Raw genomic sequence first — 21518 nt, forward strand, 5'->3', positions numbered from 1 at the left:
ACCGAATTCCGAGAATGCAATCTCACCGACAAAATGGCATAGAAAATATGTTGAGAGAGAGAGAAGAAAGAGAAACAGACAGGGCGAGAGAGAATAAAAACAGACGACGCCTCGAACAATAACAACAAAAATTGTTGTTTCAAATTTTTTGCCATGGGTATAGTTTTGTGTGTAATTTTACTGCCGTCATGACGCTTCGAAACACCTTTTTACAATCTCTTCTCATCCTCATCATGTCTCCTAGTTGTTTTCTGTTTGTTATCAACGCGTTACTTTACTTCCATCTTACGTACAATTTACACCAACGATACGATTCTAACTCTGAATCGAACCCTTTTAGTCAGGCTTAACTGTCATAAATTAAATGTTAACTTTTTATTTAGTCAGAGCACCACTTCGTGTCGACCATCGAAATAAATTTTCACGGGCTCTGACAAATCATGTTTTTGGTGTAAAATGAAACATTTTTCGAATAATAATGGTCAAAATCACTAGAGCCAGATTTCGCATCGATTAATTAAAGCATGAAACAATATTTATTGCCGCATCTATCCAATTTCAATCATTTTGCTGACTGATTCTGATTAACTTAATCACTTTTTTTACTCGGAATTTCTGAAATATTTTGAATTACTGAAAATTTTGGGTAATATTTATTTGGCCTGTGGTGGAAAAAAGCAATTATAAAATGTGAATACGTTAACATTTTTGATTTTTCTCTCTACATAACCAAAATGTTGGTTCGTCAAAATCTGTGAAAAACTACCGTAAACTTGAGTTAGCACTGGCAGTTAATGAAAATAATTACCTCACCATTTAATGATGTTGATTTTTTTCTTTCACTATTGAAAGAACTATTGTTACTTTCTGTAACAAATTTTATTTCCTCTCAGGTAGGGAACTTTCTGAGAATCATCATATCAAAGTTGTGAATAATCAGAGATTGTAAAATGTGGCTGCTGTTGTTGGTTGTAATGTTCTGCTTATGACCACAACTCTCTCTCTCTCTTTTTTTCCTGTGATCAACCCTAATAAAACAAGTGCACTTTTGATGGAAGTATCGTCGACTGCATAGAATTTCCATTCGGATTGTATTTAACTTGTGCTTTGGACTGTATGTAATAACAGGGATTATAGCATTGCCATTGAGTGAAATGAAATCCAGTACATTGTAGAGAAAATCTACCACGCGTCAAAGGAACATTTAATTATCTGCAGTGAAAGGCGTTACTTCCATTCAGAATGCTAATCAGTCAAAGGTACGAGAGCGAATGCACTAAATATCATCATAATTTTGGGTGTAACTGCACTAATTGTGACGAGATACACACAAAATGAAGTTTGCTTTGGAATTGCTCAACCACGCATCTATGCCTTATTCACTCTGTCTCTGCCATATATGCAGCATTTGAATTACGTTTTGAAAACGAGGCGGTGAGACAGAGAGACAAGCAAAGTCCGTGCATGTATTTAATTTTATCTCATCGCAGGATGTTCATTTTAGCTTCGTTAAATAGAATAATGGATTTGTAAGCTATACCTACACGCATATTGCACAGGTATATGTGGATTGTGGATGACATCCACTAGATGATTGCCGATGTGTGTGTGTGTATGTGTGTGTGTGTTTTTCGCCCAGTGAGTCGAGCACATGACAAATGTTGGCGCTCTCAATGCCACTGAAATGCGGCCTGGACTCAAACATGCACCTTTTTTGTTCTTCTTTTTTCCTCACATTTTAAAACCGACACGACTATTTTAGTTAAATATTAATTTACGTGCTCAAAACGAAGACAATGAAAAAGCAAACGTAGCGAATGCATGGAACACACAATGAAACTGCAAGAATGTTACCACTAGTGTGAAACAATCCGTATAATGGCAATTTATCCACTGCATAGTGCATACTGCTCATGCAGAGAAAAGGAAAAAAAAAACTGCTGGGCTGGAATTCTAAGTCATTCCACCAAAATCATTCGGAATTATTTTTTTTCGTACATAAGACCATATTGGAGTGAAAGAGAGAGATTCCACTATTTTTCAGCGTGCCACCGGAATTATTTCTCACACATTCCACTCTTCCTCGAGTTATCGGAATAATTCCGATGGAACGCTGAAAAACAGTGGAATCTCTCTCTTTCACTCCAATATGGTCTTATGTACGAAAAAATAATTCCGAACGATTTTGGTGGAATGACTTAGAATTCCACCCCTGGAACCTCTGATGTATACCGAGCATTTTAATCACATAATTTCCAGTGATACGAAATAAAACTCCTGTTGGATAAATGTGTCAGAGCGTGTGATTTGGAATTTGAAATATGCATGACGTCTAGCTCAAAAATGAAGGCACGAAGCTTCAACCATTTTTTTTTATTTTTTGGTTGAAATGAGAGCAATTCTCCCGCGCATTTTTGTTTCTATCGCAATGAATTTCTCACCGACATGATTACAATGATACGCTTATCCACTTAAAAAATGGATACGTGGATGGTGAAAGTGTGATTTGTCTTACTTTGAACAGAAATGATGGAGCTTTATTCGTTGGAGGTGAGGAGTTTCAATTGAATTTCCTGCATCACTTAATTCGATGTGTTTTCAAAAGATTCAAAAAAAATTGCGATGGCTACGGTCAATATATACGTACTGTTCTCACACAGAATCCATTTAGGCACATGATGGATCGAGATGACTCGTGATGTAATGATGGACAATTTGGATGTTACTGAACACTCAAAGAGCATGCTCCAACCTTGGATCTTTGTGATGAGTAGATATTTCACGTGTCAAACATCAAAAGTGTCTAGCATCAGACGGCTATGAGCCGCAAGCCAAAATTAACCATCAAACATATTCAATGCACACATCTAACTCATAAATGTATGCAAAAGTTGAAAAGTTTTTTGCGATCGTGAGTGAGGCTACAGCGAGAAAAAAAAAACAACATGAACAATGTTCATGTGACATTCATCGTTTTTTTTCTTCGAATAATTAACTGTCCGCACATTGGCTACGTATACAGAATACCCTGTCGTTTTTCCATAAACTGAAATGTCAATCTTGCATTTTTATCTCGTCTGAATCAAGAGTTCTTTTATCTTCCGTATTTCTTGGTATTCCATTTTTCACTCGCTCAAAATGATTACAATCTTTTAATAAAGTAAAATGGAGTATGGTGAAAAGAAAGTTTGAGTTCTTTAATGCCAAAAGGGATGAAATATTTAATTTTCACAGAAGCACTCTTAACTGTGTACACTTTTTTTTATGTATGTACTTGGGGTCTCTTTGTCGATCCAATCTCTACTTGGCTCGCATTTTGTTAAAGTGCTTGTCGTCTATCTACCAAATTGAATGAGATACCATGAGTTATATGTGAATATTTATCGTTTTAATTACTGCTGATTACGCCGTATATGTATACTACTTTACACTTCAAAGCGAAACTACTCACAATTTAAAGTGAAGAGAAGGTGAAAAAAACGGTATCACAAAAATACACACACTCCGCGTCATCACTGTCACAAAAGACTTTGGATGCAAGAGAATGATGAAGAGTGAATTCCTATGGATATGTAAAATGTTATGAGCTCGATAATTCAAGTGATAATTTTGACGAAATATTTTGGCACGATGGTATCTCTTCGCAATATCTATTAGCACTAAATTAAAGGCAACCACCGAGGGAAATGTTATCAAAGTGAGGATATTTCAGTGTATCAACGATATCCTTCATAAATTCCGTCACTATGTGCAACGTCGACATCGAGAAGTAGAAAAATGTCAGAGAAAGTTACACATCACGCTGCAAGAGACTTTCAAAAGCTGGTGAAGTGATGTGCAAATCCGACGAAAGCCACGCAAAATGCATATGTGTCGTTTGTAGCGAAATTCCTTTGTGAAATTTACACCGAAAATTTTTACGCCAGTCAAATCTCAATTTAAGCGTTCTCATTTTACATATGCCACATCATCATCATCATCAAAGATCACATACACATGACAAGCCAGGGTGAAGAGAAAGAAACCGTTCGTTGAGCTTGGAAACGAACGAAAAAAACAACGCCATCCATGTGCAGGCATATTAAAACATACCAACGTCAAACTTTCATCCAACTGTTAAATGAAAGAAAATTCATTAAAATGTAAAACAAATCGAGAAAGGAGGCGAAGAGAGAGGGAGGACGGAAGAGAGAGAGGGAAAAATATATTTGGAACGTTGTCAAAGGCATTCTAAACGGCATGCCGTGCTCTTCTTCTCTCTATCTCGCTTTCCTCTGTGTTTGTGTGTCTGTGTTCCAAGAGCGAGTTTTTTCAATTCGTTGCGCTGCGCTGCTTCTGTTGCGAAATGACTTTTTTGACACGAACAAAACGCAGTCATACATGAGGTTTACATTACATGCTTCTTCATTAAAACTCGATATAAATTGAAGAAGTTGGCAGAGCGAGCAGGCGAAGCGCGCACACACCAACACAACGCCCAAGTTTAATTGAAGACAATGTTTTAATTTCGCTTTCCCAAACGGATTACAAAACTCCCCGCAAAAAAAGAAGAAAAACAAAACTGTTCGCGTTGCACACAATAACAACCCGACAAATATCTGAAACATTTTGCCGTTTGGAATAAAACAAGTGTTCCCGTTAAATGCTCGGTTCGCTTATCTCGCAAAACGCCCGCCTCTGCATCATCATCACCAGCAACAACAATTTTGTGCCCGCCCCATGCTGTTGCTCCCTTTTGAAAGTTTTTGGTTTTGTCGTGAAATGCGCTCTGCCGAAATTTGTTGTGCGTGTATGCTGTGTGTGCTTAATTTTTCGACTTTCTCGTGTGTTAGGTTGCAAACACATGCTCAACATATTTTTCACGAAATATTCCAAATTATTCAAGACTTTTCACCTTGACAAGCCATCAAACAAGCTGATGTAATTATCAAAATTAAACAGCGTTATTATTTGATTTATGAAATTACTATAATTTCGGCAATTTTTCTTCGGGATTCGTGAATGAACTGTTAGTCAACTGACTTCTGACTTGCTCGGTATTCATTTTAATTCTGAAGCATGGGCACTTTTTCACGCGTCCATGCGTTGAGTATACAAAAATTTAGGATAAAAAGCTTCATCAATCTAAAAATGAATAAACAAAGAGAAGAAAAACAAAAAAAAACTGCCAATTTCGAGATAAAACGACCGGAATGATCAGAAAATGTGTAAAAAAGGGTAGCTTATCAAAAATTTATAAAATTTATTTTTAGATGGTGTCATGACGACCAACAATTAGTACCGTAGTTAACTCACACAATAAAAAAAAGCAACAACAATAAACGGACTGCATCATAAAACAACTGTAAATTCCGGATGTCGAGTACTTGTGCATCCAATTCAATTTAAACAAATTATGGGATTTACTGCAGCATTTTATTTCGATAGAATGCGAAAAACACACACTCACTTTTAATGTTCTCGAAAAGTATTTCAAATCAGCATCAAACAGCAAAACCATCCATAAACTTAACTTAAATACATAAATACGAATTGTGTCTCTCTCGCTCTCTCTCTCTCTCTCGCGCTCTCATTCCATATGGTGTCTGACGGATGAGATCAGGTAATCTTCCGGCAAGTAGAGACATAAAATCGCTTCTAGTTTATTATTAACATCAAATGAGCGTAGGGTGAATTTACAGCTTGTTCTTGTGTGTTTGTCTGTCACATTCAAAACGGTGCACATCAATTGAAAATGTTCAGACGGAAAATGTGAAGAGGAAAAAAAGATGTCAATGACGAGTTGTGTGTGTGTACTCACCTTTGAGAGGTCAGACTTTATTTCCGAGTTAGAGCTAATGAAAAACAGTGAAAAATAATGGAAATTTTGCAAAACTCATGTTTATGCTCCAAAAATTGGTTTAAATTGCAGTGGTTGTGGTTCTAGTTCTAGTTCTGGTCCGTATCGATCGGTTGGATCAACATACGGCAAATCATTTGGCCGTATGAAGCAGACGCATTGGGCATGAGCCACACACAGAGAGCGACGCTGTGAGTGATGCACCTGCAAAGGAAAAAACACACACAAAGACAGAGAGACAGACCCAACTGAAAACTCTTCAACTATGAGGAAGACTACGAACTAATAAATTTTGTAGTAAAATCTAACTTTTTGTCATATAATTAACTTGGATTGTGTGACCCAACGATAGACAGATTCCCATCGTTGATGGTGCGCCAGCAACCGCAACGAACGTACGACAAGTGAAAATGTCGCTGACACAAACATCGAACAAACAAATAAACAAAAGAAAAGCACTTGGAATTTTGCGCATCAGTTTCAAAATGAATGAAGAACCACTCAATGGAAATTTATGGTTTTGCCATTGCAAATTAATGTTCACTATTTGGTTTTCAACGCTCTCACTCTCTGTGTGTCAATTACATTGCAGCCGGGTTGAATGTTGGCTGAGACCTGCAATGAACAAACAACGATATCTAGTTGATGGTGATGAATTATTTGGATTAAGCTGTCCAAAATCCATTTATTTACATATCGAGCACTTCTTGTTCAGGCATCACTGCACGCAATATCCACTAAATTTGGCAATGATTGCTAATTCCATCGAAGAATAAAACAATCCTTGGTGTGTGTGTGTGTGTCGTACACCAAAACAAGACAGACACAACCCATTCCCTCACCGTTCTTTTCTACTGTCTGTATCTGTGTCGTTCTTGGTTTGAGTGGCAAGGGCCAATGAGTGCAAAAGTAAGAAAAAATAGTTATACTTGATTCCGAAATTAAAATGAACGAAAATGTCATTCGATGCTTGTCGTCTTTCTCTTTCCCTTTCACCATCCGTTCTCGCGCTCGCACTCTGTATGTACACTTGAATTTTACACTCGTTCAATGTTATCTCCAGACCAATTTTGCTTGATTCTAGTTTTATTGTTTTGACGATGCTGTTCGCTGCATTATTCCGTTATTTTCTCTCTGTGTCTTTTGGCTCCTTCACTGCATCGACTGCAGAAAACTTTTGTTTTATGGCTCGTACTCTGGTTTGTGCACACTGCACACTCATACACAAAGATTGAGCGCGCTCGCTCAACACTCTGCTCGGTTGTGCTGTGTGACTTTTGCTGGCTGTGGTACACACTCACAAACACACCATTCGACAATGAGATTTTATTGTTTGAAATATTATTTGTTGGAAATTTTCATCAAGTTTTACGTTCCATTTTCGAATTGTGAATGGAAAAACAAGTGGAATGGCATGCATTACTGCGACCGAATTGAAAAGATGCTCCATGAAGAGATGCTGTTTGCTACGCAACTCTTTCTCTCTCCATCTCCATCTCTATCTTTGTTCCTCTCCCCATTGCGATTCCAAAAAAGATAACTTTTGAAGAAAGCTGTGTAAAGTGGAACGAAAAAAGGAAAAGGAAAAACTCCGAATGACGAAAGCAAAAAATTAACGAAAATCGAGTCTCTATTTCATCTGGTGACAACATCGTTCACAAGCGCGCACACGCAATTTCATTGCTTTGTCAAACAACAACAACAACAACAGACACATTCGCTCCGTTCAAAATCCGAAGCAAGAAATGAACAGAGCGTCTCGCGTGAACGTTGTGCTGGAAAATTAAGACCGACAAAAAACATTTGCAAAAATAGATTTGAAACGACACAAAACCCATTGTTGCAATTCGTATTTTCCAAAAGCAAAAATAAACATCAACAAAAGTCGCCCAAAGAACAATCGAATCGTTAGTTCAACGTCGTCGTTGTCGCTGTTGATGGGGTTATTTCGGTGTAGGAAAGTGAAAAAGTTGCCAGACAATCCTTGTCACATTGGTTCACGCGACACTCTCTCTCTCTCTCTCTATCTCTCTCACACACACTCGGCAAACACAAAGTGAAAAACACACACCACCGATGGTGGTGCTCTGTGTTTGTATTTCTTTTAGGCTTTTTGCACGTTCCCAAATTTACATTCGCAGTACTTTTTAATTAGAATTTTTAATTGCTTTCAATAAATTGTTGCTTGGAGATTCCATACCACACACATATACTCTGTCAAGTGTGAGTGTGTGTTTGTTCGCGGCAAATGACACTCGCTCTCGATTTATAATCATTACCGTGAGTTTTTGTTATCGCTTTGCTTGTGGGCTTCTTGATAAATCTGGGGTACAAATGAATTTCCACATTTAGTGGTTGCGCCGCACAATAGTAGCAGCAGCAGCAGCAGCAGCAGCAGCAGAGGCAAGCAGTAACGGCATCTGCAGCATGATCAGTGGCGACAAGTAGCATTGATATTGTGTGCCATCCGTTGTGTGATCCCAATGACATCGGGATTTGATTTCGTCAAATACAGGACAGCGCATTAATCAAAGCAGCGCACACGAAAAATAAATAAATATATAGAGACCATTAGCGAATAAAGCGTATGCAATTAATTAACGTTAGTTTATATACTTTGCACCAATGCCGTTGTCTTCATGAAGCCCGTCAAAAGCTTTTATCGTTGACTGTTGCGGAAAGCACAATACAATATATACTATCGACGATAAAACTTAGTTTCGAAATTGAATTCTGATTTCGCACGCTTTGCGAAGTGCGCAACTTTCGGATGTGCACAGCATCCAGCACAACGGCAATAATATTGAATTGAAAACAGAGAAAGAGAGAGGGACATAGATAGAGCGGTGGATGCAAGAGTGAGAGAGAGAGGCATTAAACCGAACACCCCGAACATGCATCCAGATGATAAAAGTAATAACTAAGTAAGTAAGATCCCAAAACAAACCACGCTATCAAACAAACAAGCAAAACATCGTATCACATTGAATATATACAGATCCAGGGCAAAGCTCAACAATGAGAAAATATTCATGTTGATAAATCTGTGATGCTTACATTGGAATAAACTTTAATTGGAGGGATTTTTACAAGCGAACAAGAAACAGCGAGAGATGAGGGGAGAGAGAGAATGAGTGGATGACGCAACACCAACAATGTGACATGTGGAAATCATGATACGCATTCGCTACGTTGTCTCTCCTTCCCCCACTCGACAATGTGATGTGTCTTCAAATCGCAGTTTTACTGCGAAAATTACGAGAATCACTCCGTTTGATCTTTATTCGGAGCGTCATAATGTTTGATGACATCCACAGGATATTCATCGTTATTATGCATTCGAGAGCTTACCAAATTACATTGTTTCAATTGTTGAAAATTTGATTTCGAGAGATGCAACCGAATGGCAATTTCTCTGTGCTCATGCTTGTGCCATTTTGTCATCTCAAGAAGCGCAACAAGAAAAAGGGAGAAACAAAAAACCGAAAATGAGAATAAGAAACATTGTTTTTGTCGTCTTCGTCGTTGTCTTTCGTCCGTTGACAGCATGTTTTGCCGAAGAAAAGACACACATTTCTGATGGAATGGATGATAACGAGCTGGATGGAAATTTTGCAATTCCCAAACCGGATATACGTTCTTCATGATGTAACATGCAGCCATCCATGTTTTTTGCTTTGGGGATCTTTTCAACAAACATATTTTCCGCCGCAAAATGCTACATTTCAATTGTTCGGTCGGAAGAATTTGTTGTGTGAATGAAAACAACATTTGCTTGTGGATGAATGCAAAATGTACAATGAAAAAAATAAAAAATACATACACCGACAACTGGAAATTCCAAACGAAAAACCAATGAAACACATTGTCCCAATTATTCTCAGGAAAATTTACAGATGCCTTGTTGCGAATGCACTGAATTAAAAATCAGCCGAAAGCATTTCAAACGAAATTCCAATGGAGCAATAGAAAAGTGAGCCTTTCTCAATCCAATCCCTCCCGCCTCTCGTGAAAGGTCAGTCGAAAGCATTCTGGTTATGCGATGGATATGATTAATTTTTTAAGTGACAACAACTCGAACAGAATTTAGCCGCTGAGCGCATCTTGTTCAGCATAAAATACCATTTTGGTCACTTCGAGCAAATAATTTCTTGTTACAATTTTTCTCTCTTCTTCTCTGGCTTCAATGAAAATTTGAGGAATGCAATAAAGAGACAAAGACTTGCATAATTGAAGTTTGTGTGAAATATGTGTGAAGAATTCATTTGAAATGAATGCCAAAACAATTGCTGACTATATTCTAGCTGGAGTTTATGGGGCGAGGCCTGCAACGAGCAAACGCAGCACAAAACGACAATTCGTCGGAATTGATTACAACATTACGTGAAATCCACACGCAACCAGACTTTGCGTTTAAAAATGGATCAATTGCTCGGCTTTTGGGTTTTGCAAACAAAAGACGTGTTTAGCTGGGAAAATGGTTTGAATGGTGGATGTGTGAGTGTGTTTGCGTTTACCTTGATTCCGAAGCATTTATGATATTCATGAAAATGGTACGTAGTATACTTTTGTGCCATTTCATAGCCCGTTCCCTGCCATCTCGCTCCAAAGCTGATGCTTGTCGACGAAGTATAATCGAAAATTTGAGGTAAATTTAAAGCGTTGGTGATTATGAGCTTTCTGACTGACTTTACGGCAAATACTTTAATCCTTTAATAAATAATGATTATGACCCCATGCCTTAGATGCGAATGGAGTAAATGTTCGCTTCAGAGCGCAACTTTGAGTTTTGGGATACGAGGACGAAGTTTTTTTTTTGTTCAGATGTTGAGACCATTCGAACCCAATTTCGAATGTGTTTATCGCGTGTGCGTTTACCGAGCACAAATCGACCAACCGACCGTTCCGTTCATTCGTCCGACTAAGCAAATATTCAATCCATTACATAAGCACATACACACACACACACACATCAGCATACCGTTTTGCCATGGTCACACATTAATATGCATGCATGCGTTGCTCATTAAGCACAACCATAAAATAAGACGAAATTGTATGTTTCTTAGCAGCAAGAATCCAGAAAAAGCGACTCAGGGAGAGAGAGAGAGAGTGACTGCCTACTGACCGCACACATTAATAAATGTCATTGTGAGTGTTTCGACATCGATTTTCAGTTGTCGCTTTTTGTCAACCACATGATTCCTTCGTTCCACGCCATTTATAGTTATTTCGAGACCTATGCACAATCTTGCTCTTTCTGCCTCTATCAAAGACTGTGTGAATATGCTGCCTGCTATCTTTCTTTTGCTGTATGAAGCGATCGATCGTATCTTGAGTGTAGATTTGTCGTCTTTCGAAAAATTCCCAAAGTTCATCCAATGGGAATAATCAGATTGAATTTTCATTAAGTTTTCCAATAAAACAAATGTTTCTTCGAATTTAGTTGAGTTTGATCACACTTTCGGTGTGCACGTCTTTTTTTCTTTACTTCGTTTCGGTTTTTGCAAGTAATCGAATGTCATTTAATGCTTTTGAACGGAAATGCCCTGCCCAGTTTTTTTTTAAGTTCATAATGATTTCTTCTCCGTTTCGACCACAAATTGAGCCCGTTTTCTTCGTGGTGCTTACGAGAAATTCTATGCTACTCTTCACCTCTGAATAAGCCGCGTAAATTTTTATTTCCCCACGAACACTTTGCACGCAAGTCGAAATCTCGGGATTAACAACAGAAAAAAAAATCGACAGGGAATAAGAACAAACTTGTTAAAACAATGGAATGAAAATGGCACAAATGCCGTATCATTCTTATGATAGTACTTAAATTGTGATGTATATTCGGATGCTAAATGAACGCAGGAGACGGCGACGACAAGAAGGCGATATAGGGTGTGTGTGTGAGAGAGTGAGAGAGATGGGCCAGAGAGAAATCGAGCAAAAAGTGGCAACGAATAAATGCTTGAACGAGGGAATTATCTGCTTAACCTCATAGTCTACTCTCGACCGATGTTCGACGGTCGCTTCGGTACATCAGATACACAACGAAATTTACTTTGGGAGCGAGAGAAAGAGAGACTTACAAATATCTTGTGTATATCTTTTGGCTCGAAAATACGGTCTCGCGCCATCGTGCGTCACATTGTATACAGAGCCGGTATTATCTATTTTAATCTATTATTTTGTGGAAGAAGAAGAAACAAGAGCCAGTTCAGCGTTGGCATCAATTCGCTGTTGGTTGGTTGGTTGGTGTGTGTGTGAGTTCGTGTGAACGAAAGATGTGCAATAGTATTTGCGGCGTTAAAATACGATTCATTGCTGATGGCATCGCTGATTAAATATGTTCTCTAAATGGTTTGGAAGAGAGTTTTGCTAGTAGCCATTTGATTTCAGACAATGTCGCTTTTTCGTTCACTCTCCGTCCCTGTCTTTCTCTGTATCGACTCATCTCTTTTTGGCGCGGTTTTTTTTCTCTCTCATCTGTTTAGTCGTTTGTTTGATATTGGTTTGGGTGAGTTTATTTTCGGTGCTCTCCACTTCGAAAGTAGTTTGCAATACGATCCATATTATTGTGCTTGAGATGTTGACAGTTATTGCGCACATAATCTAAATTTTATTTTTTTATATCACTCTTTAAGTACTTCATCTCTGTGCACGATGTTTGTTTGCACTCGCGAGCGAACAGTTTCATTCGCAAAAGCTCTCTCTATCTCCCCTTTTTGACTTGATTGTGCAATGCATGAAGTTGCTGTACAAGCCGTAAAAACAAAAGATATACGACCGAAGCGAACACAAAACACAACACGAAACATATATGATTGCGACTTTTCGTCGCTCTAAGTCGAGAAATAAGCGAATAAATTCGCTTGTTTTAAGTGATGCGAAATGATTGCCATATAATGTGGATGTGCTCTTGAGCATGAGCATTTCGGAATTTATTGTTTGCTTCTTGCTGTTGTTGGTGGTGCGCGCAGCACTCGTTCGATTATGGAACGAGGGCCAACGAGCAACGGTTATCAAATGCATACATAAAATCCCATCAAGTGAATAGCTAAACGGAAAATTGAAAATCTTCGAATGAATTCGCTTCTTCCCTTCAGACTTGAGTCAATATAATTTTCGAGCATTTGTGCAGTTAAAATCCATGCCATGTAGGGAGAGAGCAAGCGAGTGAGCGAGCGAGAGAGTCGACGAAAGAGCAAGCGTACGAGCGAGCGGTTCATTGTCTCGTTCATCGATGTCATCGCCAAAGTTAACGACAACGATGACAATTCGTTTCGTATTGTAACATCCGATACAGGGAAACGATAAAACTTTCTCTGTCTCACTTCGTTCGCTCGCTTGGCTCTTTATTGGCATATGCTTTAGCATTCACACAACTTTGATAAGATACGTTGCATTTTCGTTTGATATCGAAACAGATTTCGGGACTTGAGCTACGAACTGGTTGTAAATCAAAAAAATCCTCGACAAAAAAGTTCAATTTACTCAACGACCGCATAAAAATGATATTCTTTCACTCTCTTTCTCTCTCGTTGTGTTTTTTTTCCTTTGGAGAATTGAAAGTTGAATTGCGCCATCGAAAATGTAAATCTATGACTTTAGCTCGATTTTCGAATGCAAGTTGTTCAGCACTTGACAAATATTTCCGTTGCGCTTTCACTCGATATTTGCTTAAGAGAAAGAGAAAAATCCACATCGACGACAAACTGAAAAATCGATTCCTTTTTCTACGCTCTCACACTTTCTCTCTTTGCTAAAATCTCAAACTTTCTCTGTACGATGTGTTTGTGTGGGTGTATTTTTTTTACTCTTGTCACACATAGAATAACTCGTTGTTGAAAAGCTTAATGAACCATATTATGCTCCTTACTTTACTCCATCTATGATTCTGTTTTTCATTCCATCCATTCCACATTTACCACATTCTATTACTGTGACTCGAGTTGCTTTCTTTTTTATTTTGTCGCTGCTGCGGCTATGAAACTCGAATCAACGATACAGGTCGCATTAGGCGACATTCTTTTCACTGTGCTCGCATACAATTCCATAATATATGTAAAGTTTTGTTCGGTAATTAAATTCTATAGCTTTTATTTGCTCAATGAGCATGAACGACATGCAATGAACCAAAGCATTGCTTTACGGAAGGAATAGAAGAAGAAGAAGTAAGGGAAACAAAATCATAACTGCAAATATCAAGTCATTTTCGAGAATCGTAACAATAATTCTCAGAGCCAGAGAATGAAGGTATATGAACTGTGTCTTTTGAAAGAAAACTATAGGAAGAAATGAAGCTTATGCGCAAGTAAAAAAATCGAATGCAAATTGTATCGAGAAATTATATGTGAATTGAAAAAGGTGAGCAGAATTTCTTTCTGCCAATCATTTCTGAGAAACGTAGATATTTCAATGAATCACTTTTGGTTTTGTAGTAAGGCATTCAACTCGGCTAAAATTAACTTGAGAAGCCATTACACGGGCAGCAATATAAACAACCATCGATGATATCTTTATTCAGATGGTAAAAATAGCTACGCTACAGCAATGCGGCATTTTGATAATTGAAATATCAATTGATATGATTATTTTTAAATGAAAATCCATTAAGTATTGTGAATGCAAAAAATGCTAAAAATAGAAGCGAAAAATCCGACTCGGATGTGATCGAACATGGTTTTCATCTTTTAGATGCCAAATTATGCATAATTCCAACTGAAAACTGAAACTTGTACCCCAAAAAAATGAATTCCTTACAACAAAGTGAAACTCAAGCTTTTCGCTCATTTTATCGCACAACTAACACACAAACATTTCGCTTATTTATTATCTTGAAAAAGTTTTGTTTCAACGACAATTTCTTAACCAAAGAATGCTGTTAGCATGAAAATGTACAATTCTATTATGAAATCCCATCTGATGATTCGTATGCAAAAGCATTTTGCTATCATCACCATCAACACATGCAATTCAGTCAAAATGTACACATATGCAAACAAAGTGAGCGAGAACTGTTTTTAATTATCATTTGAATAGTTTCAGAGAAGACATTTGTCAAGGAAAAATGGGACAAGTTATGCAAGTGCTGTGACCTCAAATCCAAAGCAATATGTGCCTGCTCTTCACCGAACAATACGACTAAAATGTTGAAATGTGCATTATATGATGTCTGAAACAATGTAGTTAAAATGTTCTTCTGTCATCATGGAGATGATGGTCAAACGGCGAAACAATGCGATATTCCAAAAGTTGTTGATTGCAATACTGTCATTGCATTCCTTGAGGCGATGCTCAAGTGGCAGGTGACACAATCGCTCAATATAACCATTTCCTTGAATTTATAATCCCTTTACCAAGATATAGCAGCTCGAATAACTTGTGATTGACACCATTTTCCATCGTTTGGCCAAGATAAACTCTGAACATTTTATCGGATATTATGTGTCTGGTTTTTTCCTCTTCAACACGTACATTTGTGTGCCCATGGCACAGGCATTTCAAACTGTATGAAAATGCCAGCGCGTTGAACTTTAAGTTTGAATAATGAACTGATTGTTTGCGTAAGTGCACATAAAAACATTGTCTAAAGCTTTTTCGGCAGGCGAAATGATTGCAGTTGCTCATAATGTTGTCGGGTTCGGTATGTGTGTGTGTTGGTTGCCGTTCCAGCAATTAGGGAGCAGTATGACTGGCGGAAAGGGAGCAACTGCGTGGAAAAAAGAGAGAATGAGAGCATGCAGGAAACGAATCTCTCTCGCTCTCGCTCATCATGCAGTGTGCATGAAAGTGGATGTGACATGACACGAATTTGGCTCATAACTTATGCAAAAGAATCAACTTAAACAAGTTTGGGCTAATTAAGCAAAAAGCTTTCTACTATCCTTCCAGAACGTTTTGTTTCTTCTTCTTATTTTGAGCAGAGAAACTCTTTACTGCATGGAATTCCGAACTATGTGTGTGCGAAAGAAAGAGCGGGCGCACATAAGCATATATGCGTTTGAATGGGTTGTAAATTTTTAAAAGCGAAACGATAATAATTGAGATAGCATTTTTCTCTGGTTCAGCTTATTTAAGGAGAATCCCAGTGACTTTGTTGCTAAATCTATGTCATGCACACACACACACAAAATTTGCACGAACTTTTTCTTCAGAACTGTTTTTGCATCGCAAAAGCAAGGAATTATTTATTCAGATGCTTGATTTCCATTTCAGCGTACGTTTTTTTTTCTTCCTTCGTTCGCAGTATTCTCGTTCGAATGAATATCTTCGCTTGACTTAATCAAATTAAACTCATTTTTCAATCATTCTCCCTTTTTCCCGTTTTTTTTTAGCTTTGACGTACGCGGACGGCCTTTGAATGATGCTCAACACTGGTCAGCACCGGAGACATTTGGGTCACGGGCTCGTTTCAATGCAGACGTAGATCCGGCAACATTGGATATCAAGGTAGGTTCATCCGGTTCGTTGTCATTCGAGCTAGGTCTTAATGTAAAGCGCTCAACGTGACGAAAATATTCTTTCTGCACACGGATAATCTGCACTCAAGGAGATTCGTTGGTGCGGAAGGAGCAGAAGAAATAGAAACCGTAGAATGCAAATTTTGAACGCGATTCGCTGTAAATGAAATTGAGCCAAGTGCCTTCCATCTCAGCTAAAATAGAAAACTACGTGCTAGATGAAATAAGGCGGATTTTAATAGAGAATACGGTTCATAAGTAGGGTATTGAGGATAAATATTGATGGAAGCTTGAAAAAAAGTGAACGAATGAGAACGAAAATGAGATTGAGGCAAGTAGATCGGAAGCATAAATTATGAGAGAGAGAGAGAGAGAGAGAGAGAGAGAGAGAGAGAGAGGGAGAAGAAAAAACTAAATACGAAATAAGTTGCAGCAATTTGCTATTATAGGGATGAAGTGAGAATGGGAGATAGCGGGATGCATTAAAAATAGAAAATGTCTGCTATTGATATGTAGTTCATCTTGAGTTTTCATCTCTCGCAATCAATTTCTATCCCGTCCACACTTTGCGAAGCGCATCGCAATCGAATTATTATAAAATTTATGATTTAATTAATAAAACTGGAAATAATTGCAATCATTGCAACCAGTATTTTTTGAGTGGAAAGAAGCGATAAATTAAAAGCTCAAGTTTCCTCGGATACTTTTCTTCGAATTGATTAACGCAGTTCCAACTTGAAACTTCGCATCGAATCAATATAATGAATGTGGTTTCAATTCGAACGAAATAATGTATGTTTGTGTTAATGAATGGAATTATATATTCATTACATTTCGACAGAAATGTAAACAAAGTTTCAAGTATAAGAGTGTTTGCAGTTAGATGTATGATGTGCAATGACAGCAGCAGCAAAATCAGAAGCAGTAGCAGTAGCACTAATTGAGAAATTCTCCATTTCATCCGGCGATTCGAAGAATTGCTTTTTCATTGAAAATGGTTCAATCATCAACTTTTTAGTGGCATTTATTATTATTGACGGGACAAAAAAAAAAATCAATTTCAAAAAAGGGTTCATCGCAATATTTACGTTCATTTTTGCTGTTGATACATTCGATGTTTTAATATGTGGGTCGTATTTTGTGACTGTAACCGCAGCTATTTCGAAATGAGTTTCCATGGAATGTGTCGTTTTTTCACAGTGTTTAGACAAAGATAATTATCTAGATAAGATAAAAGATAAGATAAGATAAGATAATATCTTTTATCTTATCTAGATTAATTTCAGAAAATCGTCAAAATATCTTATCTTTATCTTATTTTTTACATGTTATCTTACCTTCTTTGAAAATAAATTGAGATAATTCTAAAATCAATCACTTAAAAATTTCAAAGGAATAGAAAAAATTGCCAATAGATAAAGAACGAAAAAAAAAGTTGCAAGAAGAAACGTTCAGAAATTGTAGAAAATATCAAAAAATCAATTTTATTTCGTGCAATTTGAGAATAAACAACGCAAAAAATCTATGGGTGAGATTGAGAGTGGAGTATGTTTTTTCTTCGATTTATATTTTTGAAAAGGCGAGTATGTTTTCTGATGATTCTGTTGGCGTTAAAGTAGAGTATGTTGTAGTACCGTCTAGCCTCCGCGGTCTCCATGGTTTTCGCGCAACTGATAAAAGATAACAACATGGTGTCTTCGGCAAAGTTGTAGTACTCGAGGTCTTCTATAACTAAGCTGAAGATAGTTATCTCTTATCAGTTACGCGCAAATCGCGCACATAAAAAAGCAAATTTTATATAGAACTTTTTTTTTCTTATCATTTTTCGCGCTTTTCGCGGAACTGATAAGAGATAAGAGATAACTGACTTCAGCAATGTTATAGAAGACCTTGAGTGCTACAACTTTGTCGAAGACACCAAGTTGTTATCTTTTATCAGTTCCGCGGAAACCGTGAAAAACCGCGAGGACCCGCAAAAAACGAACATACTCGCTTTTAACCATTTTTAAGTCGACAGAAACTTGCTCTTCTCTTTCGTAACAAAGTCAATGAAACATACACTACTCTCAATCTCACCCATAGAAATATCGAAAGAAATATTTTTTGAGATTTTTACCCATTTTTTTTAGTTTTTTCTTTAGAAAAAACAACCGAGAATTATCTCATTTTTTATCTAAAGATAATTGAAGAAAATATCTTATCTTCATCTAGATTAAAACACAAAAATTAGGTCTCATCTGGTTTTTATCTAGATAAAATTCATTTATCTAAATTAAACACTGTTTTTTTTTCAAACCTATTGTATGCAGCTTTGCAAGCGCTAAAGCGTTGACTTTACCGAAAAAAAAATGGGTTAGTCATGGATATATGATGGCATGACAAAGAAACCGACAGCCAAACTTCGTGCAACAAGCACAAAAAGTGCTTTTGTTTCTGCCTCGAATGTTCTCTTCAACCGTTCTCACATTCCCCGATGAGAGAGATGTGTATTTATGTTTTGCCATCGACGAGGTTTCTGTTTACCTTTTTCGTCTGATTCGGTAAACGAGAACTGACGAGGGAAAAAAACGTACACTCATGACCCATTCACACAAAATAAGCTGTATTTTTGCCATGCATAGATAAACATAGAATCTGAAACCGCATCCACCAATCGATCGATTTGCATTCACTAACTCTACCGAACCCATTATCAATTTACCTGTTACCGTGCTACCATCATGGGAATGTACATCGAAAAACACTTTTCAACTTGTCAAATATGTTGCTGATAGGTTTTTAATTGATAGGTTCTCGCACTGGCAACGGAACTTATCGGAAACCGCGTTCGTCGACGTCAACAATGAGCAAAACATATGTGCATATTCTTCTTCATTCCAGGGAAAATATACATTCTTATGCAAAGCCCATCCATCCCTATGGATGATGATGGTTGTTATCATGGGTCAAATGGAATCGCGATCGATTCAAAATTCCAGATGAATGAATATGGCCGGCTTTGAGAATGATGATTGAAAATGCCGTTCATAATGAATGACACGAAAATTTACATGTGTTCGATTTCATGAATGCGAAATAAAGTCTCAATGGAATTATGGATCTGTCTGACGAAAAGCCACAATGTGAACGAAATGTGTAAAGCTGATAAGTTATGTGGCCCGGCAACGGAATTCTTTGCGAAAAACTTCGTTTCATATGTGTCTACCTGGATAAAATCGCTATGGCGTAATGGGTGAAACAAAAAAAATTTGATTAATGAGTTGATGCAAATGCTCGGCTAATGGCAACATGCACATGTACTTCGTGGGAAAAACTGATTTAATTGCATGTCACTTTCGTTTATGCTTGCTTGGCAGCAGTTTTTTCTCCTCGCTTCCGGTAAAGGTGTGTTAATGAATTCCAATGGCATTTGTTTATTCAAACATGACGCCCACGCAATATCTTTGCCACTGATAATTTTTACAAATCATAAAAACACCATCAACGGCTCTATTGTTGTCATCAACAAACAGTGAATAGATAATACCCGTTTTTTTCAACGTAACACGGAATTCCAGGCCAAAAAATTCACAGCTGGAAAATGTGACAAAGGTACAACATACCATTCATTCGATGACGATGACCTCATTTCGTGTGAAAACCAATGCAAAATAAATTGAGCGTTCGATGCAAATTTGGAATGGGTTTTGTTGTGGACATTTATGAAATCCCAAATATGTCATTCTTGACACTCCATAATTCGTTCGAATCATAGCCAACAGCCCTCACCCATCCCACTACCCGAAATCCACGTGACGTGACACAATGCACATTATCGCGAGCGCACACAGCAATAACATCTCGCGCTCCACCATTTTTGTTTTCATATCGTTGATATTAATTTACACACGCCACAATGAATTCAGAACATTTCCATTTCCGTTGCATTTGTTCTATTTGTTCGGAGTCAAAGGAACACAGCATGCATGACGGTATGCGAATTCATTTATGCAGCACCACCTCATTCACTCCACACTGCGTTTTAATTAGCAATTTAATTTAATTATTTCAATAGCAGCATAACAATTTGTATTTGTTCGGTTTACGTTTTTGTGAATTGTATTTACATATTTTATTTAAATTCAATTTAACACACACACACACATTCTGTGGAGTGAATTAAATGAAGCGCTAGATTTTTGTGTATGTATGTATGTATGTGTGTACCATTATCAATATTTTAATTTCTGCTTTGTACAGCAAACTGACCGATGATCATTGTTTAACTCACAGAATTGTTTCAATGACCTATTCTGTGGTATTCGCAACTTTTAACATTTGATTTTTTCTTCCAACTGAAATTGAATGGAAATAATTACATTTTTTCCTATGCTTTATTTTACTTTTTTTGTACATGCCTATGGGCCAACTGTTATCAAAACATTAAACACCACTTGAGCGGAATAAAAATTAACAAGTCGAATAATTTCGAGCCATTGAACATACTGAACGGCTTTCAGTGAGAGAATTCACAAATCATAGTCGTGCATGACTCTGCATGAAGAGGACGTACGATATTTCTTTGTTTCTCTCTGTGATTGACGTTTTCAGCAAACAACTCGCACCCTTTTCAACGAGTTCCGATTCGAATCTATTTATAAATAGCAAGGATATGCGTCCATTATGATGAAATCGAATAATCATTCGATAGAATCCGGAAGATTTATCAAGTTGTTGGAGTATTGAATTTTGAGTCTTGAGTAAAATATTTGAGTTAAATCTTTGCATAAAATCGCACTTGACTAAAATCGTTTTCGAATTCAATGGAAAAAATTATGAATGTAAAATATTGAAATGTATGCAAGAGTTAGGCACATCATGAGTATATTAAATATATCCCATTTCAATTGAGTGGCTTTCGTTGTTCTTCTGCGCAGTATTCTACAGAAATGTATTCAATACATAATACGATTTGCTGCGATGTTCCTTGTTCAGAAGAGTTTTCACTTTGTCCTGTAAAGTGAGCTGTTGCCATGGATGTATTAGCCACTTAACCATATTTACTGGTCCAAAATTGATGCAAAATGTAAAAGTTTTTCAATTTCCTACACACCACAAATATTCGCAAGCGCACTAATGAACAACCGATAGCCTATGCCTGACAATCTGTTCATTGGGTAGCCATTTGTATTTGGTGTGTGCTTAGATTTTGTCGAAGCGACATACATACCATAGCTTGAACTTTT

At 37.3% G+C, this 21518-nt stretch overlaps 2 protein-coding genes across 2 annotated transcripts in view; one reads left to right on the top strand and one right to left on the bottom strand.

Moving 5' to 3' along the window:
- The window catches only part of LOC129566913 (nucleolar transcription factor 1-B-like), a 324444-nt gene that overhangs the window by 205660 nt on the left and 97266 nt on the right, over positions 1–21518 (bottom strand). The gene's annotated exons all lie outside the window — the stretch shown is intronic.
- LOC129566910 (nephrin-like) overlaps positions 1–21518 on the top strand; it is a 268706-nt gene that overhangs the window by 179996 nt on the left and 67192 nt on the right. The window contains exon 5 of the mRNA XM_055443300.1: positions 16168–16282. Coding sequence (XP_055299275.1) covers positions 16168–16282 — 115 coding nt within the window. The remainder of the gene's footprint in view (positions 1–16167; positions 16283–21518) is intronic.

The sequence above is a fragment of the Sitodiplosis mosellana genome, unplaced genomic scaffold (assembly GCF_009176505.1).
Source record: "Sitodiplosis mosellana isolate CC-2019 unplaced genomic scaffold, AAFC_SMos_1.0 Smas_scaffold_5, whole genome shotgun sequence".
NCBI lineage: Eukaryota > Metazoa > Arthropoda > Insecta > Diptera > Cecidomyiidae > Sitodiplosis > Sitodiplosis mosellana.